This window comes from Arabidopsis thaliana, chromosome 3 (assembly GCF_000001735.4).
Source record: "Arabidopsis thaliana chromosome 3, partial sequence".
In the NCBI taxonomy this organism is placed as follows: Eukaryota; Viridiplantae; Streptophyta; class Magnoliopsida; order Brassicales; family Brassicaceae; genus Arabidopsis; species Arabidopsis thaliana.
In genome coordinates, this window is record NC_003074.8 from 1,024,019 (window position 1) to 1,051,620 (window position 27,602).

The 27,602-nt window shown below is 37.1% G+C and overlaps 10 protein-coding genes and 1 long non-coding RNA gene across 23 annotated transcripts; 8 read left to right on the forward strand and 3 right to left on the reverse strand.

Moving 5' to 3' along the window:
• The first annotated feature begins 125 nt into the window (after positions 1-125).
• On the forward strand, positions 126-3,873 carry AT3G03960 (TCP-1/cpn60 chaperonin family protein). Its single transcript, NM_111267.5, has 13 exons — positions 126-564; positions 777-1,039; positions 1,128-1,274; positions 1,385-1,546; positions 1,702-1,779; positions 1,898-2,031; positions 2,113-2,185; positions 2,267-2,344; positions 2,431-2,553; positions 2,635-2,729; positions 2,842-3,051; positions 3,219-3,276; positions 3,509-3,873. Exons 1-13 carry the CDS (start codon positions 414-416, stop codon positions 3,584-3,586), a joined length of 1,650 nt encoding a protein of 549 aa, NP_566219.1. The 5' UTR covers positions 126-413; the 3' UTR covers positions 3,587-3,873.
• On the reverse strand, positions 3,848-6,659 carry AT3G03970 (ARM repeat superfamily protein). Of its 6 annotated transcripts, none has more exons than NM_001337497.1 (4): positions 6,460-6,659; positions 4,719-5,892; positions 4,066-4,635; positions 3,884-3,922 (listed from the first exon to the last, which is right to left on the reverse strand). In NM_001337497.1, the coding sequence occupies exons 2-3, from the start codon at positions 5,871-5,873 to the stop codon at positions 4,126-4,128; spliced, it is 1,665 nt and encodes a 554-aa protein (NP_001326457.1). In that variant the 5' UTR covers positions 5,874-5,892; positions 6,460-6,659; the 3' UTR covers positions 3,884-3,922; positions 4,066-4,125. The 6 variants fall into 6 exon arrangements, with proteins under 6 accessions (NP_001326458.1, NP_187047.1, NP_974214.1 ...); NM_001337495.1 differs by having other exon boundaries at positions 6,416-6,659; NM_001337496.1 differs by having other exon boundaries at positions 3,848-4,635; positions 6,416-6,659.
• Positions 6,660-7,641: 982 nt separating this feature from the next.
• AT3G03980 (NAD(P)-binding Rossmann-fold superfamily protein) lies at positions 7,642-9,219 on the forward strand. The gene is made up of 2 exons (NM_111269.2): positions 7,642-8,171; positions 8,655-9,219. The coding sequence occupies exons 1-2, from the start codon at positions 7,768-7,770 to the stop codon at positions 9,061-9,063; spliced, it is 813 nt and encodes a 270-aa protein (NP_187048.1). The 5' UTR covers positions 7,642-7,767; the 3' UTR covers positions 9,064-9,219.
• A 341-nt stretch (positions 9,220-9,560) lies between these two features.
• AT3G03990 (alpha/beta-Hydrolases superfamily protein) lies at positions 9,561-11,219 on the forward strand. Its single transcript, NM_111270.3, has one exon. The coding sequence runs from the start codon at positions 9,770-9,772 to the stop codon at positions 10,571-10,573; it is 804 nt and encodes a 267-aa protein (NP_566220.1). The 5' UTR covers positions 9,561-9,769; the 3' UTR covers positions 10,574-11,219.
• On the forward strand, positions 11,220-12,654 carry AT3G04000 (NAD(P)-binding Rossmann-fold superfamily protein). Its single transcript, NM_111271.3, has 2 exons — positions 11,220-11,888; positions 12,006-12,654. The coding sequence occupies exons 1-2, from the start codon at positions 11,482-11,484 to the stop codon at positions 12,415-12,417; spliced, it is 819 nt and encodes a 272-aa protein (NP_566221.2). The 5' UTR covers positions 11,220-11,481; the 3' UTR covers positions 12,418-12,654.
• AT3G04010 (O-Glycosyl hydrolases family 17 protein) lies at positions 12,176-15,585 on the reverse strand. Its single transcript, NM_111272.4, has 2 exons — positions 14,887-15,585; positions 12,176-13,977 (listed from the first exon to the last, which is right to left on the reverse strand). Exons 1-2 carry the CDS (start codon positions 15,243-15,245, stop codon positions 12,861-12,863), a joined length of 1,476 nt encoding a protein of 491 aa, NP_187051.3. The 5' UTR covers positions 15,246-15,585; the 3' UTR covers positions 12,176-12,860.
• A 727-nt stretch (positions 15,586-16,312) lies between these two features.
• AT3G04020 (uncharacterized protein) lies at positions 16,313-18,529 on the forward strand. Of its 4 annotated transcripts, none has more exons than NM_001337498.1 (9): positions 16,313-16,580; positions 16,676-16,737; positions 16,856-16,980; positions 17,047-17,133; positions 17,237-17,290; positions 17,383-17,570; positions 17,795-17,874; positions 17,961-18,061; positions 18,153-18,500. In NM_001337498.1, exons 3-9 carry the CDS (start codon positions 16,978-16,980, stop codon positions 18,357-18,359), a joined length of 720 nt encoding a protein of 239 aa, NP_001326032.1. In that variant the 5' UTR covers positions 16,313-16,580; positions 16,676-16,737; positions 16,856-16,977; the 3' UTR covers positions 18,360-18,500. The 4 variants fall into 4 exon arrangements, with proteins under 4 accessions (NP_001326032.1, NP_187052.4, NP_001326033.1 ...); NM_111273.6 differs by having other exon boundaries at positions 16,856-16,940; NM_001337499.1 differs by having other exon boundaries at positions 16,448-16,580; positions 16,856-17,133; positions 18,153-18,515.
• Positions 18,530-18,681: 152 nt separating this feature from the next.
• Positions 18,682-20,795, reverse strand: MYR2 (Homeodomain-like superfamily protein). 5 transcript variants are annotated; one of them, NM_111274.4, is made up of 5 exons: positions 20,349-20,795; positions 20,180-20,256; positions 19,904-20,046; positions 19,754-19,823; positions 18,682-19,570 (listed from the first exon to the last, which is right to left on the reverse strand). In NM_111274.4, the coding sequence occupies exons 1-5, from the start codon at positions 20,554-20,556 to the stop codon at positions 18,902-18,904; spliced, it is 1,167 nt and encodes a 388-aa protein (NP_187053.2). In that variant the 5' UTR covers positions 20,557-20,795; the 3' UTR covers positions 18,682-18,901. The 5 variants fall into 5 exon arrangements, with proteins under 5 accessions (NP_187053.2, NP_001118567.1, NP_001327254.1 ...); NM_001125095.2 differs by having other exon boundaries at positions 18,682-19,588; NM_202487.1 differs by having other exon boundaries at positions 18,864-19,588; positions 20,180-20,253; positions 20,349-20,660.
• Positions 20,796-21,159: 364 nt separating this feature from the next.
• Positions 21,160-21,640, forward strand: AT3G01385. Its single transcript, NR_140829.1, has one exon. It is a non-coding gene; the product is annotated as an other RNA (long non-coding RNA).
• A 1,981-nt stretch (positions 21,641-23,621) lies between these two features.
• On the forward strand, positions 23,622-25,426 carry AT3G04040 (uncharacterized protein). Its single transcript, NM_111275.4, has 6 exons — positions 23,622-23,816; positions 23,915-23,965; positions 24,145-24,196; positions 24,525-24,583; positions 24,695-24,740; positions 24,881-25,426. The coding sequence occupies exons 1-6, from the start codon at positions 23,736-23,738 to the stop codon at positions 25,006-25,008; spliced, it is 417 nt and encodes a 138-aa protein (NP_187054.3). The 5' UTR covers positions 23,622-23,735; the 3' UTR covers positions 25,009-25,426.
• Positions 25,427-25,634: 208 nt separating this feature from the next.
• Positions 25,635-27,590, forward strand: AT3G04050 (Pyruvate kinase family protein). The gene is made up of 3 exons (NM_111276.2): positions 25,635-26,022; positions 26,130-26,591; positions 26,680-27,590. Exons 1-3 carry the CDS (start codon positions 25,777-25,779, stop codon positions 27,502-27,504), a joined length of 1,533 nt encoding a protein of 510 aa, NP_187055.1. The 5' UTR covers positions 25,635-25,776; the 3' UTR covers positions 27,505-27,590.
• The last annotated feature ends 12 nt before the right edge of the window (positions 27,591-27,602 follow it).

Genomic DNA, 27,602 nt, shown 5'->3' on the forward strand with positions numbered 1-27,602 from the left:
TAGTCCCTAAACTTTCATATAATAAGACTCTCATCCGTAAATGTCAAAAATCTCACATTTTGGCCCACATCACCATAAAAGTTAAAACGACACCGTTTAGCACAAAAACCAGAAGGAATGGTGTTCTCTATTCGTCCCTAAACTTTCATATAATACAACTTTCACCCCTAAAGATTTAAGATCTCAATTTTTGGCCCCCATCCCCTTAAAATTTAAAACGACACCGTTGTGAACTCCCATTTTAAAACCTCGAAAGTTTTCTAGGGCAATCTCGGCCACTTTTACTCACAGAAAACCTTCTCTCTAAACTTCTTCGAAAATCTCACAGAGCTTCTTCTTCTTCGCTTTTAGGGTTTTTGCTCTATTGTTTCGAGTGACCCAACTTCGAAGCTTATAGATCGTTACCTTAGAAAATGGTGGGTATGTCGATGCAGCCATATGGTATTCAATCGATGCTTAAAGAAGGTTACAGGCATCTCTCTGGTCTCGACGAAGCCGTCATTAAGAACATTGAAGCTTGCAAGGAGCTCTCCACCATTACTCGCACCTCTCTCGGTCCCAATGGTTCGTAATGTTTCTCTGATTGGGATTTGATCTAATACTGAAATGATGAATCTCGTTTTCTCCGTTTCGTTTTACTTTTACTTGAGTGTTGTAAGTAGGATCTCGCTTGTGTATAGTTTAAGCAAGCTTGATCTGTTACTGTAAAGGTGAAGTCTTTTTCTAGGGATTCAGATTCGGATTAGAACTGAGTTCTTCTGTTTATAATGTTTCAGGAATGAATAAAATGGTTATCAATCATTTGGACAAACTGTTTGTCACAAATGACGCTGCTACTATAGTGAATGAGCTCGAGATTCAGCACCCGGCTGCTAAACTTCTGGTTTTAGCTGCTAAGGCTCAGCAAGAAGAAATCGGAGATGGAGCTAATCTGACAATCTCCTTTGCTGGTGAACTTCTTCAAAACGCTGAGGAGCTTATCAGGATGGGACTTCATCCGAGTGAGATCATTAGTGGATATACTAAAGCTGTCAGCAAGGTTGGTGAATACCTGAATTACTGTTTTGTGCTTTTCAATTTGTTTGTCTTGAGTATTTGACGAATGCTATTGGATTTTGATTATGCAGGCTGTTGAAATACTGGAACAACTGGTTGAGACTGGTTCTGAGACCATGGATGTACGTAACAAGGATGAAGTTATTTCTCGGATGAGAGCAGCTGTTGCAAGCAAGCAGTTTGGGCAAGAGGAAATAATTTGCTCTTTAGTTACTGACGTAAGATATTCCTTGCTATCTATTTGTTTCCTGTTTCGTTGTTCAGATTGTTATTTATTCAAGTTTATTGCAGATTTAGATTTTACTTGATGGGTTCATATTATTTCTAGGCATGTATTCAAGTCTGCCCAAAGAATCCAACGAATTTCAATGTGGATAATGTTCGTGTTTCCAAGCTTTTGGGAGGAGGCTTGCACAATTCTTGCATAGTCCGTGGTATGGTCTTGAAAAGTGATGCTGTTGGTAGCATTAAGCGAATGGAGAAAGCGAAGGTGAGATCTCTTTCTTTTGTTTATGCTTTTGACAAAGTTTTTTTTGTCTGAATTGATCAATGTTTGGGTCCCCTATGAAATATAGCTTTGTGGGTTTGTCTTTTCTGTTTTTGATAGCTTAATGTCTCTAAATCAATTTGTTATGCTTTCTTCAGGTTGCTGTATTTGCTGGTGGCGTTGATACCACTGCAACAGAGACCAAAGGAACTGTCCTCATTCATAGTGCTGAGCAGGTTAGATTTGTTACTGTCTTTCTAAAATTTCAAAATTACGATTATGGCTTCCTCAAAGATGGTTGTGTATTTGTAATCGTTATTGTGACAAATTTCTCTTTTTATATTGGATTTGTAGCTAGAGAACTATGCAAAGACAGAGGAAGCTAAAGTTGAGGAGTTGATTAAAGCAGTTGCGGAATCAGGAGCCAAAGTCATTGTTAGTGGAGGATCAATTGGAGAAATGGCATTGCATTTCTGTGAGCGCTACAAGTATGTGTAGACCATATCATGTTATACTCGTCTTAGCTATTGTTATTGTCTGCATTCTGATACCCCATTTTTTCTTGGCAGGATAATGGTATTGAAAATCAGCTCAAAGTTTGAACTGAGGCGTTTTTGCCGTACAGCGGGGGCTGTCGCCCATGTAAGTGTTATTAATTGGCTATCTGAATGAGTATCTAAGGGTGGTTTTATCCTAGCTTTTAATCCTTTAATTATCAAACAGTTGAAGCTTAGCCGGCCAAGCCCTGAAGATCTTGGATATGTTGATTCTATATCGGTTGAGGAAATTGGTGGTGTGACAGTAAGTACTCCGAAGTCAATTCCAATATTTTTGGTTAATTATTTTTGTCTTTCATTAATCATAGACAATTCTCGGTCTTCTTTTAGGTCACGATTGCAAGAAACGAGGAAGGTGGTAACTCCATCTCCACTGTGGTCTTGCGTGGAAGCACAGATAGCATTTTGGACGACCTTGAGAGAGCTGTTGATGATGGAGTTAACACATACAAGGTAATATCTAGCTTCATTTGTACCATCTATATCGTATAATTCATTAATTTGTGACTGTTATTACTTCAATTTTATTTTCAGGCCATGTGCAGAGACAGCCGTATTGTTCCCGGGGCTGCAGCGACTGAAATAGAGTTGGCTCAAAGGTTGAAGGAATACGCCAATGCAGAAATAGGGTAACTTTCTTTTACTTCATTTTTTCAAAAATTAAACATGTGAGGCTAGCTTTTAAAGCAAAACTGTCTATGGTTTGGGGACTGAACTTAGGATTCGCTTTTGAAATTTCAGGTTGGACAAATATGCCATCACCAAATACGCTGAGAGTTTTGAGTTTGTACCCAAGACCCTTGCAGATAATGCTGGCCTCAATGCGATGGAAATCATAGCCGCTCTGTACACTGGACATGGATCTGGAAACACAAAACTAGGCATTGACTTAGAGGAAGGTGCTTGTAAAGATGTTTCAGAGACAAAAGTATGGGATCTTTTTGCAACCAAGTAAGTTTCAGACTGTCTTTTTGCCATCAAATATTTCTATCAGACGTCTCTATACTTGCTTAGCAGTTGTTCTTGAACATATAAAAACTGGAGTAGAATTTTCTGACTGGTTACAAAGATTACCATTCACTTTAATTGATAACTAAGACGCTTAAGTCTCTGTGCAGGTTATTTGCCCTTAAATATGCTTCAGATGCTGCATGCACTGTACTTCGTGTAGACCAGGTATGCACAAACTGACTTGATTTAATCTTTGGTGAACGGAGCAATTTTTTATTATATTGTAAAGTGTTGATTCATCACATGAAGTAAAAAGATATTGTTCGGTGAATGCATTATCTTCCAGGATTAAGTCCCTTGTTCGTGAAAACTCTTAGATTCAATATTCAGTTCCACTGATTGATCTCATCTACTAAAACATGCATGTTTATACTCAAAATTTATGTAAAATGTGCAGATTATAATGGCGAAACCAGCAGGTGGACCAAGGAGAGATGCAGCTCAAGCTGCAGGTGCTGGTGCGGAGGAAGACTAAGCCGGAGAACAAATACCTCGTAGTGAAACTCTCTTCTTTTGTAACCTTCTGTTCCTGAAAGTCTGAGAAAATTTTGGTATGTCTCAGTTTAAGATTTGTGATCTTTGTAACGCACCACCAACTTAAGTGTTTTGCCTTCTTTTTCTGTTTTGCCTTGTTTTGGCTCGTCTCAACACTCAGATTTTCCGGTTTAGCTAGTGAAATTATTACTAGGATTTTTGGCTTAACTCTGTATTAATGTCAATTTGGTTTCTATTTGAATCGACTTTTGAACAAGTGACAAAATCATTCGGGGAAAAGAAAATGATCCACACATTGACAAAAGAACAAGAGAACCTAACTAGAAATTGAACCTATGTAAATATGTCTGGTTAACAGTTGTTTCGACTTTTGAACAAGTGACAAATTCATTAGGAAAAAGAAAACAAACAAACTAGTATTTGAACATGATCCACACATTGACAAAAGAACAAGAGAACTAAGCTAGAATTTGAACCTATGTAAGTTCTAAGCTTTTTAATGTTCATCCCTTAGACTTTTTAAGTCGGAACAAGATGAGGAGGCATCATATCATCCTGGAGATACATCCACATGAAAGAAGCAAACCCTGCAACTGCAATAGAGAAGACACTCAATCCCAATTTTAACACACCCTTGCTCCGTCCCAGACGTGGGTCTAGTTCAGTCTCCACTGTCTTAAGTTTGGCCTCAGAATCCAAATCTGTTTTTGGTTTCTCACAGATATCTTCTGTTGTGTTGGTTGGAGTTGTAGTACCAGAGGTATCATATATTGATGATGATGACGAGGTTTCACTGTACTGTAGCAGCTGCTGTCTGTTATCTAGTAACTCAGTGAATGGATCTTGTGCGAAACCATGCCTGTGATGTTTTGAACAAATGTCTCCTGATTGTCTCTTCTTGGTGTTTCGTCTTGAACTTCTTGAGCGGTTGGTCCTAGAGCACACAGATTCATTAAACTCGGAGCTTCTGTTCCGCTGATGGAACCAAACTGACTCAATGTTGCCATTTTCAACACCAGAACATTGAATCTGAAATCAAAGAAGCACCACAATGAAACTTCACTGAAAAAGGACACACAAGAGACAGCTTTAAAGTTTGTAGTCTTTTTTACCTGATCTCCAATTCTTGGACTCTCGATAACAAAACCAGTTTCTTGGTTATTGTCTCCGAAAGTCACCAGAGGAGAGCCTGAGACAAGAGTTCTTCCACTGGCTACACCAGAAAACAAAACATCATACTCGTCTTGATCGTTTACATAACTCCTATCTTGTCTACTATAGACACTCCCATCATGTTCTCGCAGACTTGATGTAGACTTGACTGATCCGCTGAGCGAGTTTCGGGGCTTGCAGTTCTCTGCATCAAACATCGGATCTGCCTCACATATTAATCTCTCTGCTTGTCTCATGGTTTCATGAGCTGCCATTTTGACATAATGCTGATCTTTTTGGTATTTCTCCATCTCTTGATATATAAGCTCTAACTCAGAAGAAATACTCTTGGGATTCAGATTCTTCATCAGAAAGTTGAGCATCTGTATAGCTAAAAGCCGTTTCTGAGAATCTCCCTCAACAACACCTAAATCCAGAATCCTCAGACCCGACTTCACAAAAAGCCTTGCATATGCCTCGACAGTAAAAGGATTGTGCTTGGAAAGTGCCATAACAAGTGCCATATGAGACTTAGCTTCACTTGAAGTAGCTTCAAGAGCAACAGCTAAGCTTTGACAAACATTATTAACCATTTCACTAGAAGCAGATCGCCAATTATCGCAATCCACAAGTGACTTCAAGCAAAGAGCAGATCCCAAAGCAAGATGCTGTTGATGTTGCGAATCTATAAGAGAATCAGAGAGTGGCTTGCAAAGAGAATGAATCACATTCGTTTTCTTATCTTCTGGTGTTGTAGGATCAATTCCATATCTAGCCATAGCAGCTACTGCCCTTGAGCAAGCCTGTTGAACACGTAAAGACCCTTCACTGGAGCTCAATGTTCTTATAATCGCCGGCATGATAATGTCTATATGAGGAGCAATCTTGACTCCATGAGCACGAGCAAGGTCTTCAAAGAGAGATACAGTGTAACCACCAGACTCCAACCCAATCTCTTTGACATCAGAAAGTTGAGCAACAAAAACATGAACCACCTTTGCATCCAAATCTTTCACAATCGATCTCAAATTGCTCATTGCAGTCTTGTGGGAATCTGGATCTTTGTCAAGATTAGCCAACTCTTGTCTAAATGCCGAACCAAGATTTCTTCCCATTCTCCCCCTCCTGGTTCCTCTGAAAAGCAAAAAAAGCCACAATGATGAATTCAGTAAGCTAGACAATAAATGACAACAGTATCGGATATATTAGTGTGTATCCTAGTAACTTTTTCATAATGAGATACTAAATGATTCTAAATCATATCCGAATAAGGAAAACAAATCAATCAACACCAATTTTCATATGAGAAATGTACCATAATCAATTCCAAAAAAAACTAACCAAAAAAATGAAAACATCATTCTCCGGATGAATTATGAAATTCCGCAGAAAATTGATGAAATCGATGACTTTAAACTTCCCAGAAACTGATCTTTTTAACAAAAAATGAACATCTTGATCTGTGAACATAAATATCATCGAACACAAAAAGGGATTATATACTCCGTATTGAACTATTGATAAATACACGAAAATGGTCCTTTTTTGAAATTCGAATCCTAATCGAATTGAATTGAAGATAACCCTAATCGAGAAATACAGAGTTTCGAATTCTGAAAAGAGTAAAGTTGATGAATAGCAAAGTAACGAAGAGAACCAGTGTCTGATACAGCGAAGATTGACCCAACAAAATTAAAGTACCAATTCTTCTTTCCCAGCAAAAATCAAGAAGACCCAAGAATCTGAGAGTCCCCAGATACCAATAGAGAATCGCGCTTCTTCTCTTTTTACGATACGACGCGAAGAAGAAGAAAACCAGAGAAAAAAAGGATTCAACCTTTTGTTTTTGAATGTTGAGAGTTTGGTGTGATGGGCGGGTTTAGGGTAAGTCTCCGTTATTTTTGGGTCTAAAGCAAATCTACCCCTTTATTTTTTTTGTATTTATCGAAATGGTACCAACATTTATATTTCAACCAAGTAGAACCTTGGTGTTATTACTGCAAATGGTTTGTAGAAACTAATTTAGTGAAGCGACTGCTTATTAGTAATTTGATAGAATGGTTTTGATTAGCTTCTTAATTCTCTGAACCTTTTGAATTTAATGTAGCTAAGAAATAGGATACGTTGGAGGTCTTTTACCCAAAATAAAGATCATGGGAGTTGATTTAGTTATGGGGTTGTTTTGAATGTTTTTTACACAAACCGGTAAAGTTTGTATGTTAGTCTCATAGTTAATTAAAACTATATATATATATATATATCAATTTGTCTTTAAATTAAAAAAAAATATTTAATTCATCGAATCCTGTTTGATTAAAATCTCTATTATTGTCCATTGTCCAGATACAATTCGACCAAATTTTATGGAAAATAGTAGTCAAATTGCATTCATATTCTTACTGCCAAATGAACTTTATTTCCATAATTTACCCCAAAAATTTGGTCCAAATCCAATGCCTTGGTTTCAATTTGGGAACAAATATTTGACTACAGTAAATACAATCAATTGACAAAACAATAAAACTGTGTCGGCAAAAATAATCGGTTTAAAAAAAAAAAAAATCTAAGCTTAGATTATAATGTTACAAAGAAAATTGTTTTGTTTATAAACTTTTAAATATATATCTATAATTTAAACCACAAAAAAGAAAAAAGAAGGATATTTCCCCAATTCGAAATGTAAGGCTTTTCTGGACAAAGAATCAAGAATACGGTTTAAATTGTTAAATGGAGAAATGAATGGGTCATTAATCTATAAATATGAAGATATAAAGAGGAAAGAATACGGTTTAAATTGTTAAATGGAGAAATGAATGGGTCATTAATCTATAAATATGAAGATATAAAGAGGAAAACTGTCAAGGAGCGGGTAGGGGTCAATTTGTTAAAATATAAAGTTAGGGGCTGATTTGTAAAACAATATGAATGAACTTATAATGAGGGCCAATCCCAATTTATCTTCTTCACTCCAATCACATCACTGCTAAGACTCATTGAATTCAAATCGTTATGTCTACACATTCATCAATCTCGCAACCGCCGCTTCCTCTCGCCGGAAGAGTCGCCATTGTCACCGGCTCTTCCCGTGGTATTGGCCGAGCGATAGCGATCCACTTAGCTGAACTCGGTGCGAGGATTGTTATCAACTACACCTCTAAAGCCGCAGACGCCGAGCGTGTCGCGTCGGAGATCAATGATTTTCCAGTTAGGGAAGAAATCACTGGAAAGGGACCAAGAGCTATTGTGGTTCAGGCCAATGTCTCTGAGCCAAGCCAGGTTAAATCAATGTTTGATGCGGCGGAGAGTGCCTTTGAAGCGCCGGTTCACATTCTGGTTAACTCTGCTGGGATTCTCGATCCAAAGTACCCTACGATCGCAGACACATCAGTCGAAGATTTCGATCATACGTTCAGGTATATACTCGATACTGTTCGTTGATTGGGTTCGTTATAGAAAGCTGATTCCTTTAGAGAATTTATCTTCATTGATTGGGTTCTTGTCTTCCCGCTCAATACTGGAAAAGTAAACTTTTTTTTGTTAATTAGTTAGGTTGATGATTATGTATAAGTTCTTGATCAATTGTTACATGTTCTATGATTTTGAGTTAGAAAGCTGATTCCTTTAGTATATTTCAACTGAGATTTTAGTGGAATCTGTGTTCTTGTTCACTCTCCATGAACCATGAAATTATATGTTCCGTGTTCTTTAGATTTGTATGTCTAATTATGAGTCAAATGCAACATGTCTCGTGTTCTTGTGGCTAATTAATCGACTTATGTTTCTTGTTTCATCCAATGTTCCATGTTCGTGAGATTTGTATGTCTAATTTCCAACTAAAGTTCCTTCATTCTTGTTTCCAATAATCCTCTGTTTGTTTCTTTTAAAATGGAGTGTAGTGTCAACACAAAAGGAGCGTTCCTGTGTAGCAAGGAAGCTGCCAATAGGCTAAAACAAGGAGGTGGTGGTCGGATCATACTTCTGACATCTTCCCAGACTCGATCTTTAAAGCCAGGGTTTGGTGCCTATGCCGCATCAAAGGCAGCTGTGGAAACTATGGTCAAGATTCTTGCAAAAGAGCTCAAAGGAACAGGAATCACTGCAAACTGTGTTGCTCCAGGACCCATCGCCACTGAGATGTTCTTTGATGGAAAGACCCCAGAGTTGGTGGAAAAGATAGCCGCAGAGTCTCCCTTTGGGAGGGTCGGCGAAGCCAAAGACGTGGTGCCTCTTGTTGGATTCTTGGCTGGTGACGGTGGTGAATGGGTCAATGGTCAAATCATTCCTGTTAATGGTGGATATGTATAAAAGAGTTCGTCTTGAGAGGAGCCTCTTCCTGATACCTTGAGAAGCAAATGTAGGGGTTAACTTGTTAGAAATAAAACATTGGGTTCAATTGGAATAATAATAATAATAAACACTGAGGTTGAAAATAAATGTCTTAACCATCTTAATAAAACACTCGTGACTCACCTATGTCCAAAAAAATATATCCAAATTTCTTCTTCTTTTTTTGTCGACATCCTTTTGTTGTTGTCGTCGACATCTAACTTTTGAATTTCTTAAAAACCTTATGTTTAATTTACAAACTCGTGTCTTCGTACTGACACATTCATTGGAACCACTTTATGTTTTATATAATTCAATTTATCATCACCCACCATTCGAATAATCTTTGGGATAAACGTCGTTTGTTGAAATACAACTACAGAATAAAAAAATGGTTTAAGAATATGGCAAGTGCAACAACACCTAAAAGTCTAAAAACAATATCCTTGAAGCATCTTAAATCTCTTAAAATATATCAGATGTGTGACGAATAATCAACGCATGCTCTTGTATCCATAAACTTCAAAAGCCAATCGAAAGTATTGGATAATAATAATAATAAATGCAGTGGAAAAAAAAAGATGATAAAGGAATTTTCATTACACACACACACCTACCCAAACAAGTTTTTATATAAACAGTATCCAACTCTCTTCTTTACCCTCAAACCCAAACACATAAAAAAATGAGTCAACACAACATCTTAGAAGCTCTAAATGTCCGGGTCGTGGGTACGGGTGATCGGATCCTGTTTTTGGCCCATGGATTCGGTACTGACCAATCAGCTTGGCACTTGATCCTTCCTTACTTCACTCAAAACTACAGAGTCGTCCTCTATGACCTAGTTTGCGCCGGCAGTGTCAACCCCGATTACTTCGATTTCAATCGTTACACAACTCTCGATCCTTACGTCGATGATCTTCTCAACATCGTTGATTCACTCGGAATCCAAAACTGTGCTTACGTTGGTCACTCTGTTTCCGCTATGATCGGAATCATCGCTTCGATTCGTCGGCCGGAGCTTTTCTCCAAGCTTATCTTGATCGGATTTTCGCCTAGGTTTCTCAACGACGAGGATTATCATGGAGGATTCGAAGAAGGTGAGATTGAGAAAGTTTTCTCAGCTATGGAAGCTAATTACGAAGCTTGGGTTCATGGATTTGCTCCGCTTGCTGTTGGAGCTGATGTTCCGGCGGCGGTTAGAGAATTTAGCCGGACTTTGTTTAATATGCGTCCGGATATATCTCTGTTTGTTTCGAGGACGGTTTTCAACAGCGATCTGAGAGGTGTGCTTGGGTTAGTTAGAGTTCCGACGTGTGTGATTCAGACGGCGAAGGATGTTTCTGTGCCGGCTTCGGTGGCGGAGTATCTTAGGTCTCATCTCGGTGGAGATACTACTGTGGAGACTCTTAAAACTGAAGGACATTTGCCGCAGCTTAGTGCTCCGGCGCAGCTTGCTCAGTTTCTCCGGCGAGCTCTTCCTCGGTGACTTTTTTTTATAGATATAAAAAGAGAACAATAAAATATAATTGGTGGAATATGGGTTTAGTGGGGTCCACGTATCGAAGAAAAGAAGGGCCTCTATTTGTGGAGGACAGTTTGGCATTGTCACAAATCTAGTAAGATAAGATTGTTCACTTGACACGTGACTTTCGCTTTTTTATCACTTTTTTTCTTGCTCTCTTCATTAGTTTATAATCACAAGTTTATTTCATAAAATAATTGGAGAATAACCAAAAAAAACATTAAAAAATCCTATCTTATCTTTTACTTTCCTCTGAATATTTCTATCCATATTGTTGTTTCTTGTAAGTTCCTGGACCTTGTATTGATTGACGTCTAACAACACATCGATGCAACAACAATCTTTAGTCTCAACACTTTCGATTGTTTTCTCTAATAAAATGATGGAGACAAAAAGATATAAAGTATACTAGAAAATTCTAGCATCACATCGTAAAAGTATCAACAACTAAAATGAAGCAACTATGGCTGACATAATCTTGATTTAAGTTTTATAGTATGCAACTATGCATGTGTGTTCTAAATAATTTTAAAGTTAATAAAATTGGTTAGTTGTATAATGTTGTTACCGTGCTATATATAATACAAGTTAAGATTTGAGAAAGTGAGTGTGTGAATTCTAGAAGACAATCACACAACGAAAACACGTCCTATCAATCTAAACTTTTGAGCAATTCAAAATGCATACGAATTGACAGGTTAAGACAAATCTAAAAACATTTTCAGCAATTCAATTTGCTTACGAATTTGACAGCATAAGACAAATCTAACCATCACCACTACAAATTGCTTGCTTACACTCTTTTAGCACGTTGTCATCATTTCTACCCTAAATATAGAAAAGTAAATTTATAGTAAAATCTACCTAACAGTATGGCTGCAGCGTCATCAGTTTCTTCTCCACCGCTTTGCCTCGCCGGTCGAGTAGCTATAGTCACAGGATCTTCTCGAGGAATAGGTCGTGCCATAGCCATCCACCTTGCCGAGCTTGGGGCTAGGGTCGTCGTTAATTACTCAACTAGCCCCGTTGAGGCTGAGAAGGTTGCCACGGCGATTACCACCAACTGTTCAAAGGACGCGGAAGTCGCCGGCAAAAGTCCACGTGTCATTGTGGTGAAGGCTGATATCTCAGAGCCGAGCCAGGTAAAGTCGCTTTTCGATGAGGCAGAGCGAGTCTTCGAGTCGCCGGTTCATATCTTGGTTAACTCAGCGGCTATAGCCGATCCTAATCATTCCACTATCTCAGACATGTCAGTAGAACTTTTTGATCGCATTATCAGGTTAATTTTAAGAAACTCATTTATTATAAAGATTGTTTCATTTAGTTATTTTGCAACTCTATAACGTGAATTTAATTAGATAGTGATATTAATTAGATTCGTTGTTTGATATAACAGTGTGAACACAAGAGGTGCGTTTATTTGTGCTAGAGAAGCTGCGAATAGGCTAAAACGTGGAGGCGGTGGCCGGATAATTCTCCTCTCAACATCACTGGTTCAAACCTTAAATACAAACTATGGCTCATACACGGCTTCAAAGGCAGCCGTAGAAGCCATGGCCAAGATTCTTGCAAAAGAGCTCAAAGGAACAGAGATCACAGTTAACTGTGTTTCTCCGGGTCCCGTCGCCACAGAAATGTTTTACACAGGATTGAGCAATGAGATTGTTGAGAAAGTTAAGTCACAGAACTTATTTGGTAGGATCGGTGAGACCAAAGACATCGCACCTGTTGTTGGGTTCTTAGCCAGTGATGCTGGCGAATGGATCAACGGTCAAGTCATCATGGCTAATGGTGGCTGTCTCTTGTAAAGAAAGAGAGTGGTTATTAGTCTTCTTATAAAATCAAAAGCTTTCAAATTTCAAACGTTGGATTTGATCTGATGAAAAGAAACATCAATAATCCATGTATCAATAACCAGTCAAATACAACCTCAAGCTCTGCTTTATGTGCTCTGTTCTCGGAGATAAGAATTAGGGTTTGTGTACTCTTCTTATCATAACGTTACAACATCCCTATACGTTTAATTATCTATTACGTTATTTTGTTAAGGTTTGTGTACTCTTCTTATCTCTTTAATCCTTTATTAAAAAACAGACCGAGGAATATCAAAGTTAATTAGTCAGCAAGAAGTCAAACAAAAAGAAAAAAATATGTTATGAATTTGATCCGATGGAACAAAACCTTCAAATGATTGATGAACCAAGAATAAATCAGTCATATACAACAAATCAAATACTATAATCTCATTGTTCTATATGAGAAGAAAGACCAAGCCACTCATCACCAAACACAACCTAACCATCGAACCATAGCTATAATCATAATGACCAGAAGATGGCTCTCCAATCTGAATTGGAAAATTACATTGTCCTTGAGATATATTTTGAGTAGTAATCGTTGCAAGCCCTTCAAAATCGCACGCCTGAGCTTCCTGATTTTGCACTTGGAAATACATATTAAACGCGTAAGATGCGTTTCCATTCGCATCAAGATTGCCACAAGATGATCCATAACCTAAAGCGGTACAGTCCGAATGCGAACACGCGTAGTTTATATTATCTCCGAGCCTACTCATATTACCACGACCATTAGGATTAAACATACACCACTGGTTCAGAAAGTACTGAACGTTTTGAGCTCCCGTTAAGAACTTTTTCTGACCTTGTCCACGAAAATCTACCGGGAATTTCGGTTGGCCATCAAATTTAAATATCCCCCAATGACGTTCGAAGTTCCCTGGCGCTACACTTTTCGCATCTTCATCGATAAATCCGAAAAGATAAACCTCAATGTAACCTTTACGCATAGGAGTTCCAACGTTGTTCGCCAACCGCGGAAGCAAACCGGAATAAAACCGTTCCGCGTTTGGAACGTTTGCGTTCTTGTCACCATCCGTAGGCCAACCAACTTCTCCAACAATCACTTCCATGTTACCGTGATTCAACGCGTTTAAAGAAGCTAAAAGCGTGTCGAAACTAGCGTCGAAGACGTTCGTGTAGATAACGCCGTTATCGTTAACGGTGTTTTGGCCGTCAAAGAAAGCGTATTCGAAAGGAAAGTCGCTGCTTAAGTAGAGACTGAGGAAAGGATAAATGTTGACTGTGAAAGGAGCTTTGTTCTGTGCGAGGAAGTTAACGATTTGTGTCATTTCTTGGATAATGTCGGAACGGAATCTTCCGGCGGATGGGACTTGATTGTCCGGAGGAGAATTGTAAACGTCGGCGTTTAAAGGAACGGTGGCTTTGGTAAAATCACCAACTCCAGCCTCGTTTAAAGCGGTTTGGATGTTGAAGAGTGCTGGGTACGTTAGGTTTATGAATGATCCGTTGTACGCTGTCAAGAACGGTTCGTTCCCCACTGCAACGTATCTGCAAAATTAAAATAAAAAATTAAATCATACTTTAGTTCCTAGTTTTAAAATTTCCAAATAAATTTATTCTTATGATTTAATTTCGATAAATAACGGTTATGATGCATCATACATGTATTTTTACGTTTGTACCTATGTAGGAAATTTCACATAGTATGGTATGCATCTTTGCAATAAAGAGGAATTGAAAAAGAAAGATTCCGACTTTTTTTTTTGTTTCAGAATACGTTTAGATCATTAGCAATAAATACTTGACACACACATGACGGTCCATATTTGAGTAAAGATGAAATATGGGATATAACATATGACGGTCCATACATGCGATATGCATAAACCAAATTCAAATAATTCACTTTCAGAAGTATGTATGTATTATATTATTTAACAAAAATATCAAAACAAAAAAACTAATGCATATAGAGATAAATGAAATATGTGGTGCTCAACAAATAACATGTCAAGAACTGATATAATAAAAGAAAAATAAATGATTCAACTATAATAGTCGTCCAATAATAGCAGTTAAAGAAAAATATTGAGTTGTCAAACAATTCAAAACTCAAAACCAAACGTGTAAAGGATTGGAGCTTACCTCAGTTTGTCTAATCTAGTGGGCTCAGGACTATTATAGACCTCCTAATCCAACTATTATTATTGTTTTCAACATTTTATTTTCTATCATTTTGTCATCATTTTTAATTTTTTTGTTCATACAAAATAAAATAATAATACAAATTCAAAAATAATCAACTGAAAATAATGTTCTGTGAAATTCCAATATTCCAAAAGGGTCTAATATCTGATTTCCCCTTTTCAGATCACTACCCAATATCTAAAAACTTAAGTAGTCCTAAGAAACTTCTTACCTTATGTTAAATAACAAAACAATGAGTTTCAAACTTACTTGATCTTAACGCCGTTGTTAAAGTTGAATCTAGAGACGTTTCTTTGGACCCAATCTTTAGCTCTTTGATAGTTTCCCATCGCTAGGAGCAGATCATTAGGGATAGCCACCATCACTTCGACGCCGGAGCCGGCGAGAGCTCCCATGGTGTTTGTGTCGGCATCGAACAACTTCACTTTCTGTATATTGTTGTCTTTAAGCATCTCCACCACCGTCTTCGGCGGTAACTGATGACTCGCCATTGTTCCCCAGTTTACTCCCAAACCAGAGACACCGCCGGAGAGAAAACATACGGCGGAGATGATGATAAAGACAACGGCAGAGTTAGTTATAGCACTCTGTTTTCGTCGATAATTCATTTTTCCTTTGTTTTCCTCTGTTTTTTCCGGGAAAATTTTGTGCTTGGTATTAGAAAAAAAGAAATCTTGGAAAAGTTTTAAAGTTTGAAAGAAGAATCTGATGGGAGAAGAATTGGAAGAAGTGTAAGAGATATATAAATATTTTTTGGTGTGTTTTGTGTTCTGTTTGTTTGTTGTAGCTCGATGATTCGAATAAAGAATAGAAATGATTTGTTTAAGCTGACAAAAATCTGAGTGAAGGAAAGAAAGAAGGAAGAGGAGATCAAATAGGTAAGAGAGACTATAGAAGGAAGAAGAAGGAGAAACAGAGTCAAAACCGGCCTTTGAAACAGAAACCGACCATTAAAATATCTATAGTTTTTAATTAAAAATATATAATTTGGTTAACATATACATAGACTAGTATTATTAACACTATGATCTATACCATGCATTTATAGTTTATTTAGACCTAACCAACATAGTTGGCGAAGTGTTAGCTAACATAATTCTATTTTAAGTATATATGAAATTTAATCTTTTGCACAACACTTCAAGTTTTTGATTCTATATTGTGTAAGTTTACACGTACGAATAGAGAAACCTTATAATTGCAGGTTAATATCGCTTTCATAGCTTTAGTATGTCTAAGTAGAAAACGTTGATTATCTTTTTCAAGATCGAGTACGTACAAAGTACAAACGTATTTTGGAGAAGTAACCCTGATGGTGCATGTACGTAAATTAAATTGCAATTAAATATCAGAAACATCCAAATACAATACATGACGATAGATATTCTTGATTTGATAGCACACTAATAAAACACCAATTAATTCATTTAAAAAAGACATATAATTAGTCCCGGTTGGTCGATCGTTTCGATATAATAAAAAGCTGATTATATCAACCAGAAAAATCATAGAACAAAAATTTGAAATTTACTAGTTATTATAAAATAAACTTTTAATAAAATATCAATGGAATTAGGGAGTCGACATGAAAAAAAAAAAAAAAAAAAAAATCCCGTACGCGGTTAGATGACATTCAGTGGATATTTATTATCACAATATGATCATGTTGAATTTTCTTTAGGTCAACATGTCATCAATATTACTAAGCTGTGATTTTCATTAATGGGCCTTATCTACTGAGCCATCATTGGGTATTTTTAACAGCACTAATGGGCCCTTGTAGCTGTTTCCTAAACATACCGTTAACTTCCTTCGCTCGCCGAACATTGTCTCTGTCATTGAGTAGCGATCAAAGAGGCATTTCGTCGAACACTTGGCGAGCATAGAGCGCGATGATGAAAGGAAGCAAGGCGAATCTCTCTGCCTTAGCGGAGAAATGCAAAGTAATTACTCTCATCTTAATCTTTTTTTCCAGAAACTGAATCTCTTTCTTTGTTTTGATTTAATTTTTTTTTGCTAATTTCTTCTCTTTGTGCAGACTGTAATCGTTTCGAACTGGCAAGGGTACCTAAATACCGTCAAACCTGAAGATAAAGCTAGGTAATTTCAGATTCTTCTATGAAATAAGCTTTTTTATTCGTTGATTTCATTCATTCTCGATCATGGGACTCTGGAAAATTGTATATTGAATTTGAGTGTTTTTGGCTGTTTTGCTTAGTATAATACATACTTCAAAGATTAAGTATGTGATGAGAAGAGGAAAGCCATATCTCTGGGTACCAGAAAGTGAACCACACAATGTCGTAAGCTTGCGTTCTTCTTTTTGTTACTTAGTTTTGAATGGTAAGCTTATAATGCTTAATAGAGAGGGGTTTTAAAAGCTAAGTTCTGAATCTCTAATATTGGCAGAACATAATGTTTGATGAACGTGGATCCTTTTCTATTGCCCATCCGTATCCTGGTCCCCTTGCAGCTTTATTCAAGTCTATAGGAAAGGTTTGTTGTGTGTTTATTTTACACTCGATTCTCTGTTTTCTCTAGATTACAGGTTCTTGAGTCTGTATCTCTCTCACTCAAACGGGGCTAACTTTCTTTGCAGCTTCCAGAAAGGGTTGCTTTTACTGGAGAGATTGTTCCTGTTAAAGAGAAAAGGGTAAGAACCATGGAGAACTTCTAATTTAGAGCAAAAAGTTATGACTTTCTCATCTTTATTTATCTTCATCATGCTTGTCTTCTTGATAAAAGGTTGATGCGGTGAAGAAATATGTCGAGGAAGCTATACAGTCAGAGATGAAAGCGATTAGCGATACCCCAAATTCTGTCCGTAGTATTTTGAATTCTTCCGATCAGATGTATGCCTCCCGGTGTGACAGTCTTAGAGCCCTGATCAATGATGCAAAGGAAAAATACGTTATCTATAAGTTCGTTCCAAGGTAAGACACAAACGCATCTCTGTTTATGCTTGACTAAACTAATATATCTGTTTAAGCTTAATTGAAGAATATATCTTACTGTTTATTTAATCTTACTTACATTCATTTAATATTCTTAAGCATTAAAAGTGGACAATGATACAGAACCGATTACTAAGATCATCTTGTGATTTCAAAAGATAATGAATTTTCATCAAGTAGTGATTATCTGGTTTTCTTCTCAGCTCATGTATGTTTATTGACCCAAATGGTACGAAAGAAATAGACTTGAAGGTTTTGGAACTGTCAAAACCAGATCCATTAGGTAATGAAACTAAAGACATTTGGTTCCAAACTATAGATAAGGTTTTGTTATTTCTTAAGCTTTTTGCATTGGATTCTAAATCGCAGGGACTTGGTCGACAAAACTTGTGGATGGAATCAATAAGAACGAATCAAGAAGACGAGCTTTGATTCTTTTCTGTTTATATTTTCTTGATATAAACGCAAGGGTAAAATAAAAGCTTATATGATGAGTTATGGATTTCGGATTCTCTATGTTAGTTTGGTCATTGACCGGTGTTATTTTTTTTTGGCGAGTAGGATGCTTATATGGTATCAGTGGATAGGAAAGGTTTCCACTTGTTGGGGAAGGTACCGAGTGAACAAGAAGCTGGAGATGAGTATCAGTGGAGAGAGTTTAGGTTTGAGTTTGAAGAAGAGGTGAAAGACGTTGAAGCTTTTTGCCACCAACTTGTGGAAATGGAACAAGAGGTTGTAAGCAAGTTTACTGACCATACCGGTTTGTGATTTCCATTCTTTTCTTATAAATCACAAGCCGGGCTGGTTTACATTTCAGTTAAATTGTTATTTAGGCAAAGAGCAAGAGTGATTAATGATACTAATACAGTATGTGTAATATTTGTTCGCAACGGTTCGGTACGGTTTAGTTTTGATTTATTGAAGTTTTTGAGCTTTACCGATATAATTCCGGTTCAATGTTCCATAAAAGAAGTGAAAAATAAATAAATCTTACCGGTACTTGATTGGCTAGCTTATCGGTTTGAGTAAGATGCGTTTGGTATGGTCCACTGTAATAAGTGAAATCGAAACCCAGACAATCCAAAGCATCGGCTGTTCATGAAGATTAGGTTTAAAATTCTTGAGTGTCGATCAAGTTAGATAATCTCTGTATATATAACGTAATTAACAATGAATAGTTTGGTACATGATCCTCAAGAATCTTGATTCAAAATGTATCTTGGATTGAGGAGTTCCCTAATAGGGGTTCTTCTCCTGTGTGAACTCAGAAATGATTGAAACTCTCTTTTAACTTTTTGGTTAATCTATTCTCAGTTCCAGCTGAAACCATTCAAGTCGAACTGTTTCGTACGCGTTGTACAATAGTTTTCAACATGTGTGTTGAGATCTAGCTCTGTTGTTGAATCCATGCCTTTCCGGTTTCGTGTTTCAAGCTTATGATCCTCATTGTTGCCTTGTTGATGTTGGCTTTTGTGTCCGTGCAATCCTACTCCTATTGATAATCTACCTGGACTTCTTTCTGAATATGAGATTCTTTGTTCTGCTTCACTCACCATTGTTGAAAGATATGGATTCCCTCTTAGACCTTCTGTCCATGTGAGCTCCATTCTTTGGAACAATGGTTCTTCCATAATCTCTTTCTGCTCCGATGTTGAATCACCAATATACGTTCTTAGTCCTAATCTGTTGTTCTCTAGCATTTTCGAGTTTTTCTGCGTTCCCTCGCTTGAGGTCAGGCAACTTTCAAGAGAGCAATCAGGTGGATAGTTTGTTTGCATCTGTTGTGAGCATAGGTTTTGAAGTTCTTTTGGTTCTAGGAAACTAGAGTTTGGGTACTCTGCTGATACTTTAGATACTAGTTCCGAGAGTTGAACTTTGGCAGCTTCGATCCCAGCTGCACCGAGGTTCTGTCTTCCAAGAGTCTCTTGTGCTTTCTCCAAAACCGATTGCAGGTACTTCCCTTGAGCCTCTATCCTAAGCTGCAAATGTCGCTGTACCTGGCTCAGTTTAAATACGAATATGTAAACTGAATGCTTTTATATTTCTACATACTACAAACTTATCCTCTAAACACTGACTGATAATTCTAAGTGCTTTATGAACTGCAAGAATCTTTAACGTGTTTAATTGGAGTAAAGAACAGTGTTGTAGAAATATGATACCTCAAGTTGCTCATGAAGCCTTCTTTGGACCTCTATTTGCATTTGCAGTGCTTCACCTATTGGTGAATTCCTATGTGTGTAAACAGATTTGGTCAGTTTGTGATAAGCTAATACATTAGATGGTATATAGACAAATATTCATATTTATACTTGTTTGGCTGTGGTCCAATGCTTAAATTCTCGCTTTGAATTTCGTCTGCATCAGGAGTCTTTTCTTCCATCATGGTCATTATACCTATTTTGTTGAAGCTGTTGTTAGCTTGTCCGTTGAGATTCTTGCTCAGCCTGTATTTCTGGTAGCCAATATTGTAAACTTAATAACCTTTTGTGAATGCAAAAAAAGAGAGCTTATTTCTGTTTTTGCAGTTTTTCGGATCTGCAACAACATCAGCAAAGGTATATTTAAGTGTTGAAATGATGGCTTACCTGAAGATGACTTTTGAGATGGTATAAGGTAAGGCCTGGAATCCCCATGACTTTCATGATTGTCTTAGGAGTAGCTTCTGCAACAGAACAGACAAAAAGTATACTATATTAATATCAAAAAAGCGTGCTAGTCATTATATAATCCTCTTGCTAATGATATAACACTCACTATCTGCTCCACCGAGTTGATTGACTGCTTCAATGAATCTCTCATGAAGATCTGGAGTCCATTTTAGGCGTGGCTTTGCATCGGTTGATAGGATAAGTCCAGAATCACCTGGACTATTCCCTCTAAGGAATGGATGCCTTTCAGAAGTTATATGCATTCTTGAAGATGAGAGGATGTTCTTTCCTTGGTGCTGGTTTTGGTAATACATAAAGTCTGTGCAACTGTAAGTTTAAATCTAATTTGCTTCTCTCAGAAGTTCCAAGAGAGTAAACTCCAAAAACTAAGGAAGATGTTTTTGCTGCTTTTGCTTACTTGTGCTTTATATTTTTCTCAGGTTGGTTTGGTGCAACTTTGCTTTATATAGGAAGTTGAATGGAGAAAAAGGGGGCAAATTAGAGAACGATAATTAAGGTATGGAATATGAAAAACTGGTCCAATCGATGCTTTTGTTACTTGTGTCCTAATCGTTTGAACTGTTATGTTTTTGTTTGTAGATGATTATTATTTTATTTCTATGTATTGATTCCTATGGACTACAACTTTTCAACCCAACTAGATACCAGAATTGATCCACAATTAATGCATCATATGCTCATTCTGGCGGAGGGAAGTATCTTATTCCCCCAATTTTTCCTAACTTTTCTTATTCTTTGATATTTTCATAGTCACAACACTAATAACCTCTATCTCTCTTGGAATATTCCCAATGCTTTTCAGTTGTCTGGATTGTTTTTCTTCCTTATTCATGGAGTCATTTTCGGTCTCTAGGTACATTATGAGTCTAATGATTTATATCAAGACTTTTAGTCAGCTGATATTGATGATATTAATAGGGGTTTATTTTGCTATGTTTGGAGTGCAAGATGATGATACACTTTTGACCTAGTCCTTCAAAGAAGCCTTTAGTTTGAGATAGCAAACAAGTGAAAGTTTTTTTGTTGTAACCATATTGTTTTGCTTTTGAAAGATGATAAAGAATATTTTCATACTGTCCCTCCTTCAACAAGTTTAGTACTTATTCTCTCTACACACTATAAAATTACTGGAGGGTCCCATTTTTTCTTAACATTCTTTGATTAGCACAAAACCTTTGGCCCCTCCATGCCTCTGTTTTATTATGTTTGTAGCCTTTCCTGTCTCATCTAATAACAATTATCTCTCCGGTCCATGTGAGTGTGTCTATATTTTCATTCATTTATAGAAGTGAAACATTACTGCATCTATTGCTTGGCAACTTTCTCACACTGTATATTTCATGCAACTATTTCGATGATGTCTTCAGTTTTCGAGTTGTCGAATAGTTTATGCGTGCATACTACTGTCAAGGCATCTCATCTTCAATAGAATAAGGTCTGCCAAATGTTGTACTTGTGTAGGCTATTACTACTGTATGTGCAAATGAGAATATATCCAGTTTTTTGAGTCCCACATTTGCTTAATGAGTGCTTTGATATGGTCTATTGTTCATAAGGTATAAAAAACAAATATAATGTTCTCTTGAATGATATCTTTGCATTTATTTTATACCGAACCAAACTTTTTAGGCGATCTCTCATGGTTGTGATTTCTCAAAACACTTTATTCGGTTTCGGGAAGAAAGAACCTATCATAATCTTTGAGTTAAAAGTATGAGAGCATATTACCAAAATAGTTTCATCTCCATGTGGGTGAGAATATGCTTTCCATTTTGTGTGTTGCAAGTTCTTTAAAAGTCTACTTGAATGAATCTCATCAAACGCACTCTTCTCATAAACATTCTTTCCTTCTTACCAAATTATCTGTTTTATTACAGCGCCTTTGTATGGTTACAGAGTGAAGTAGTTCATAATCCAATCAAGATTTCAGAATTTAGAGACAATTCTTGATATTGTTTCACTTTTATGCACTTTTGTTGCAGGGCCTATTTCTTGGAGTAAAATCGAAAGGGATCATTGTAAAATGTTTCTCAAGGTTATACTTTATAATTTTTTTACCTAAGTTTCTGTTAATTTTGTAAATATTACAGAGACAATTAGTTCTTAGTTCTTGATAATAGTTACCCTCTCTTTTTTTGTTTGTTTATCTTTTAACCATTCGAAAGGTCACTGTTGTAAGTGAAAAGAAAGAGATAGAGTGAGAGAGGGAGTGATAGAGACTGAATGTTCTTCCTTGTACATTCATTTAGCAGATTCTTGTTCTTGTTTACGACTAACTTTGCTAATGATGCTTCGAAGCTCTCGCGTAGGAAGCATACTTAAACACGTGGGCTACATTCGCCGGAAAAAATACCCACGGAATTACATTCTTTTGCTCATCAATTTATATTGATTTTTAAAAAGGAAAGAAGAAAGTGATGATTCTTCAGAATGAGAATATGAGAATCAAAAACTCAGAAGAAAATAATAATGAAAAAGGTGAGTCGCATTCTCAAGTCAAGAATCTTTGTTATTCATCTTAACCCGAAAAAAAAATAAAGAAATAGACAACGGAAAGAAAAAAAAACTATATGAGAGGTTCGTTTTCTTTCCACTTATAGCTAGTCTTGTTTCATTATTTGTTAACATCAATGTCTTTGTTGTTCACCGTTAGTTACTTATGATCTATAATTCTATATTTCTATATCACAAACAAAAAATAAAACTTACTTATATAAATCAACTTCATTTGGCAGAAATCATTTTTCTGTTGTAAGTTGTAACATTAAAGTTTGATTGTCTTTAGCCGCGAGTGGTTTGTTTAATTTTTGTTTTTTCGGTTCAATATTTTGTTCGTTTCTTTATGTTTTTTAACTCCATAGAAAATGGGGAAGAAAGATTCCAAATATAACTTGGTTAAGCAAAAACTTTTAACTTTTTGCAAAAATGTGTTTATAAACTTTTTTTTGCATCAATTTCCACCTGAACGTAGAGTTTTTAATTGACCAAAAAAAAAAGCCTGAAAGTCTCTAAATTGAAAAAGCGAACCGCCGAAACCTTCTTCTTCTCTCAATATCCCACGTTGCAACGTGTCTCTGTTTTGTTCTCTTATCTTGTGTTTTGCAATTAGTGGGCTAACTTTTGGCCATCTTCTGTACCGAATATCTGCCCATTTGGGCTTTTATAAAACATATTGGGCCGACAAAAAAGAAAAAGCGAACCGCCGACAAGAAAAAGAAAAAACGAACCGCACCGGGTTTTGATGCCCACTTACGACTAAACCGGTCCCGTCTCGTTAACGGATCGATATTAATTACGTGGCAGTAATTTATTGGCTGAATATACAATTAAAGTAGACTCAGCCACAGATGATCAGACGTCTGTGTTGTCGAACAGAGGAGACGTACAACGAACCAACAACCTACGAAGTACGAAACACTCAGAAAGAAGGAGAAGAAAAATCCATAAATAATTCTCGTTTTATGATCTTTTAATGTCTGCAACAATGGCGGATTCAGGAAAGGAGATCGGATCCAGATGTCATCACTGCGCAGGCCCTCTTACGAAAAATCTGGTATATACCACAAAATTCATGTTGTTGATTGATGTCTACTTTTTCTCCTATTGTTTTGTTTTAGTGAAATTTGTATTTGTCGCCGAATTTATTTTCAGGAAACCAACGAATGGACTGTGGCTCCGTTTATCAGGGATAGCTTCTCTATGGTAAGTTAGAACCCAAAACAATTGATGTCTCTCTTGACGAAATTTTGTATTTTGGTGCTAAAAATCGACTCTTTTACACTATACCTTGCTAAGGCTAATAGTTGCTCAGAACAAGTTTCTGTTTTTTTGCTTGGATCAAATGGTTATTAGTCATTTATGATTTGTTATTGATTAATTAGATTGGATCAGCTGTTGGTGGTACTGCAAGTGCTTTCATTGGGTTTCACCATGGTATTTCTTTTAATCTCTCACTGATTGATTTCTTTGTGTTGGTATCTTCTTGTGAATTGGTGTCCCATCATTGATTGTTTCTTCTTTTAATGACTTAAGAGGGTAAAATATATATGCAACCTGTTCTAAGAAAAGGTCGGGGTGAATGTGATGCTCGATTTGTGTGGTTAATGCTGAAACAATCGACATTCTTTTTGTGGTGTGATATGTTTTTTAAGTCAGAATAGAGGAAACAACAGTTTAAAGTTTGGAACTTGCTTGAAAAACATTCAGAATCTCTCTTTGGGTTGTTGTGTTGTTGATAGTGTGGTTCTTGATTTTGATGCAGTAATGCCGATTGTACGCAAGTGGATCAAAGGACCCATGTGGTTGCATTTTCTTGTTGGTGTAAGTTATCAACTAAGAATATAGAATTCTCTGTTACATCTTTTCTCATTACATACTTAAATGGTAGTAAAAGAGCTTGCGTGATGATTGTATTTGATGTATGGTTTGCAGGCTCCACCTGTGATAGTTGTTTCATCAGCCTGTGCTGGACTTGCAGGTTTATTCCATCCTCCTCCTTTTCAATACTCATCTAGACAACTTTCAGCTTGTGAACGTAGTTGTTGTTTTACTCGTCTTTATTAGCTTAAAGTTATATGTCTTTGTTTGGTGTTAATTTTTATGCGGACTTGGTCGCAGGTGGCGCTGTACCGGCTTTAGCACAGCTTGCATCGTCGTCTTATCATGCGGCTGTTCATTCATCTCAGCCACCACAAGGGCAAGATAAGAACCAATTGCACAATTCCTCTACCATTTCTCCTTTGTAGATGTTACACAGCTCTCTTCTCTTGCTCTTTCCATGTGTATAAAGATTCAACTTTGTTTCCTTTGGACAAAATGAGAGATCAAATTGTCTGAAGATCCAGGTTTGCCACTTGACACTTTTGAGGGTATACAAAACTTAATGCAGAAACGTGATTAGACACAGATTAATCTGTATTACGAATTCAAATTTAGTGCTAAACAAGCTTCAACCTATAATATGGCAAGCAGACGTCGTGAAATTTACTGTGTATCTCGGTGCTAATTTTGTAAACTTGTTAAGAAACAACTAGTTTTATTATCCCGTACTTTTTATTAAAGATTTTTTATTACGTGGTAATAATATTTGTTAAGCTTTTTTAGTTTGCTTGTTTCGTAATCTCTTTTTGACGGTTTACTTTTTGATTCTTGAGATACAAGAACATCATTAAATGCCAATAAGAAAATATTCCATTTTTCATGTTTAACATTAATTTGTTTCCAAAACGGTAACAAAGTAGTATTTCCAAAAAATTCTGTTTCCTAATTGTTTTTATAATGAAAAAAAGAAGAAATTATTTACTTGATACACAAGAACGATAATAATTAAGACAATACAAAAAAGTAAGTTGTGTCCTTTTCCTTTTTCTATAATGTAAACAAGGGAATTTATTTTTTATATATACCTAGATACGTGACCCTAATCATCAGAATCATAAACCTAACGAGCTCTCGATCTTCTCTTCTCAAAAGTCTTTAAATCTTTTCTCTTCGTTTTTAAAGTTTTTTTCACAATGGAGAAGTTACTTGCTGGACAAACAAACAATGGATCCCTCAAGTCAAAGACGAAGATCGTCTGTACTCTCGGACCGGCTTCGAGATCGGTTGAGATGGTTGAGAAGCTTCTCAAAGCCGGTATGAACGTAGCCCGGTTCAACTTCTCCCATGGTTCTCACTCATACCATCAAGAAACTCTTGACAATCTCAGAACCGCCATGGAGAACACTTGTATTCCCTGTGCCGTCATGCTCGACACCAAGGTAACCTAATTTTGAACCGTCTTTTCAACTTCTCCTTATGTTGTTTTAAGATTCTATTAGGGTCTAGGGACATAATCTAACTCGGTTTAATCTTTTCTGGTTTATAGGGTCCTGAGATCCGAACCGGGTTTCTCAAAGAAGGCAAACCGGTTGAGCTAATTCAAGGTCAAGAGATTACAATCTCAACTGATTACACCATGGAAGGAGATTCAAACACAATCTCAATGAGTTACAAGAAACTTGCTGAAGATCTCAAGTCCGGTGACGTGATTCTCTGTTCCGACGGTACAATCTCTCTTACCGTCTTGTCTTGTGACAAGAATCTCGGTCTTGTTCGTGCCCGTTGCGAGAACTCTGCAGTTCTTGGAGAAAGAAAGAACGTGAACCTCCCTGGAATCGTAGTTGATCTTCCAACACTCACAGAGAAGGATCAAGAGGATATTCTCCAATGGGGAGTTCCGAATAAGATCGATATCATCGCTCTTTCCTTTGTTCGTAAAGGATCTGATCTGGTCGAGGTCAGGAAGTTGCTTGGAGAGAACGCAAAGAGTATCATGCTCATGTCAAAGGTAAGAGTTAAAAAACAGAACACATTTTTTTTTTTTAAGTGAAATTTGATTTCTTAGTTATATACTAACTTTGTGATGCTCATTACAGGTGGAGAATCAAGAAGGAGTGATGAATTTTGACAAGATTCTGGAATATTCTGATGCATTCATGGTGGCTAGAGGTGATTTAGGAATGGAGATTCCGATTGAAAAGATGTTTCTTGCTCAGAAGATGATGATTCAGAAGGCTAATGCTCTTGGGAAGCCAATCGTCACAGCCACACAGATGCTTGAGTCAATGACCAAATCTCCTCGTCCAACTAGAGCAGAAGCCACCGATGTAGCTAACGCTGTCCTTGACGGCACTGATTGCGTCATGCTCAGTGGAGAAACCGCCGCCGGAGCTCACCCTGAAACCGCCGTGCTAACAATGTCAAGAATCTGTAAGGAAGCAGAGGATTTCATCGATTACGACACAATGCACAAGAAGATTCAAGATATCGTTTCGTTGCCTTTATCTCCTATTGAGAGCTTGGCCGCTTCAGCCGTTTCGACGGCGAGGAGTCTTTGTGCGGCTGCGATTGTCGTTCTAACCAAGGGAGGTTACACGGTGGAGCTTGTGGCCAAGTACAGGCCTAGTGTTCCGATTCTGTCCGTAATTGTGCCGGAGATTACTCGTACGGATGATTTCGAGTGGTCGTGCTCTGAATCTGCGGCTCATGTGGCAAGACGTGGTTTGATCTACCGTGGAATTGTTCCTGTGATGGCGACGGGAGCATCCGCTAGGTCTTCGAACAAGGACTCGACGGAGGAGACGATTCAATTCGCCATTGAATTCGCGAAGAAGAAGGGAATATGTAAGACAGGAGACTCGATTGTGGCGTTGCACAAGATCGATGGCTCCTCTGTTGTCAAGATTTTGAACGTGGAGTAGAATATTCTTGTTTTGATACGTGGTCAATTTTGAAGTTTCATGTTTTTGAGGGATCAATTTTGGATTTCTGAGAAAGTTAATTTTTGTCAACAGTTTAG

What these genes read in the sequence shown, in the direction of transcription:
- AT3G03990 (NM_111270.3), top strand. Translation starts at nt 9,770, where the DNA reads ATGAGTCAACACAACATCTTAGAAGCTCTAAATGTCCGGGTCGTGGGT.
- AT3G03960 (NM_111267.5), top strand. Translation starts at nt 414, where the DNA reads ATGGTGGGTATGTCGATGCAGCCATATGGTATTCAATCGATGCTTAAA. An exon ending in AGCGAATGGAGAAAGCGAAG is followed by an intron (nt 1,547 to 1,701) that starts GTGAGATCTCTT and finishes TGCTTTCTTCAG; the next exon opens with GTTGCTGTATTTGCTGGTGG. An exon ending in TGGGATCTTTTTGCAACCAA is followed by an intron (nt 3,052 to 3,218) that starts GTAAGTTTCAGA and finishes GTCTCTGTGCAG; the next exon opens with GTTATTTGCCCTTAAATATG.
- AT3G04000 (NM_111271.3), top strand. Translation starts at nt 11,482, where the DNA reads ATGGCTGCAGCGTCATCAGTTTCTTCTCCACCGCTTTGCCTCGCCGGT. An exon ending in CTTTTTGATCGCATTATCAG is followed by an intron (nt 11,889 to 12,005) that starts GTTAATTTTAAG and finishes TTGATATAACAG; the next exon opens with TGTGAACACAAGAGGTGCGT.
- AT3G04040 (NM_111275.4), top strand. Translation starts at nt 23,736, where the DNA reads ATGTCTGCAACAATGGCGGATTCAGGAAAGGAGATCGGATCCAGATGT. An exon ending in TCAGGGATAGCTTCTCTATG is followed by an intron (nt 23,966 to 24,144) that starts GTAAGTTAGAAC and finishes TTGATTAATTAG; the next exon opens with ATTGGATCAGCTGTTGGTGG. An exon ending in TTTCATTGGGTTTCACCATG is followed by an intron (nt 24,197 to 24,524) that starts GTATTTCTTTTA and finishes ATTTTGATGCAG; the next exon opens with TAATGCCGATTGTACGCAAG.
- AT3G03970 (NM_001337496.1), bottom strand. Translation starts at nt 5,873, where the DNA reads ATGGGAAGAAATCTTGGTTCGGCATTTAGACAAGAGTTGGCTAATCTT. An exon ending in GTCCAAGAATTGGAGATCAG is followed by an intron (nt 4,636 to 4,718) that starts GTAAAAAAGACT and finishes CTTTGATTTCAG; the next exon opens with ATTCAATGTTCTGGTGTTGA.
- MYR2 (NM_001125095.2), bottom strand. Translation starts at nt 20,556, where the DNA reads ATGTATTACCAAAACCAGCACCAAGGAAAGAACATCCTCTCATCTTCA. An exon ending in TCAACTCGGTGGAGCAGATA is followed by an intron (nt 20,257 to 20,348) that starts GTGAGTGTTATA and finishes GTTCTGTTGCAG; the next exon opens with AAGCTACTCCTAAGACAATC. An exon ending in ATTGGACCACAGCCAAACAA is followed by an intron (nt 19,824 to 19,903) that starts GTATAAATATGA and finishes TTACACACATAG; the next exon opens with GAATTCACCAATAGGTGAAG.
- AT3G04020 (NM_111273.6), top strand. Translation starts at nt 16,530, where the DNA reads ATGATGAAAGGAAGCAAGGCGAATCTCTCTGCCTTAGCGGAGAAATGC. An exon ending in AAACCTGAAGATAAAGCTAG is followed by an intron (nt 16,738 to 16,855) that starts GTAATTTCAGAT and finishes TGTTTTGCTTAG; the next exon opens with TATAATACATACTTCAAAGA. An exon ending in TTCTTGATATAAACGCAAGG is followed by an intron (nt 18,062 to 18,152) that starts GTAAAATAAAAG and finishes TTTGGCGAGTAG; the next exon opens with GATGCTTATATGGTATCAGT.
- AT3G04050 (NM_111276.2), top strand. Translation starts at nt 25,777, where the DNA reads ATGGAGAAGTTACTTGCTGGACAAACAAACAATGGATCCCTCAAGTCA. An exon ending in CCGTCATGCTCGACACCAAG is followed by an intron (nt 26,023 to 26,129) that starts GTAACCTAATTT and finishes TCTGGTTTATAG; the next exon opens with GGTCCTGAGATCCGAACCGG. An exon ending in GTATCATGCTCATGTCAAAG is followed by an intron (nt 26,592 to 26,679) that starts GTAAGAGTTAAA and finishes TGCTCATTACAG; the next exon opens with GTGGAGAATCAAGAAGGAGT.
- AT3G04010 (NM_111272.4), bottom strand. Translation starts at nt 15,245, where the DNA reads ATGAATTATCGACGAAAACAGAGTGCTATAACTAACTCTGCCGTTGTC. An exon ending in AACAACGGCGTTAAGATCAA is followed by an intron (nt 13,978 to 14,886) that starts GTAAGTTTGAAA and finishes TTAATTTTGCAG; the next exon opens with ATACGTTGCAGTGGGGAACG.
- AT3G03980 (NM_111269.2), top strand. Translation starts at nt 7,768, where the DNA reads ATGTCTACACATTCATCAATCTCGCAACCGCCGCTTCCTCTCGCCGGA. An exon ending in GATTTCGATCATACGTTCAG is followed by an intron (nt 8,172 to 8,654) that starts GTATATACTCGA and finishes AATGGAGTGTAG; the next exon opens with TGTCAACACAAAAGGAGCGT.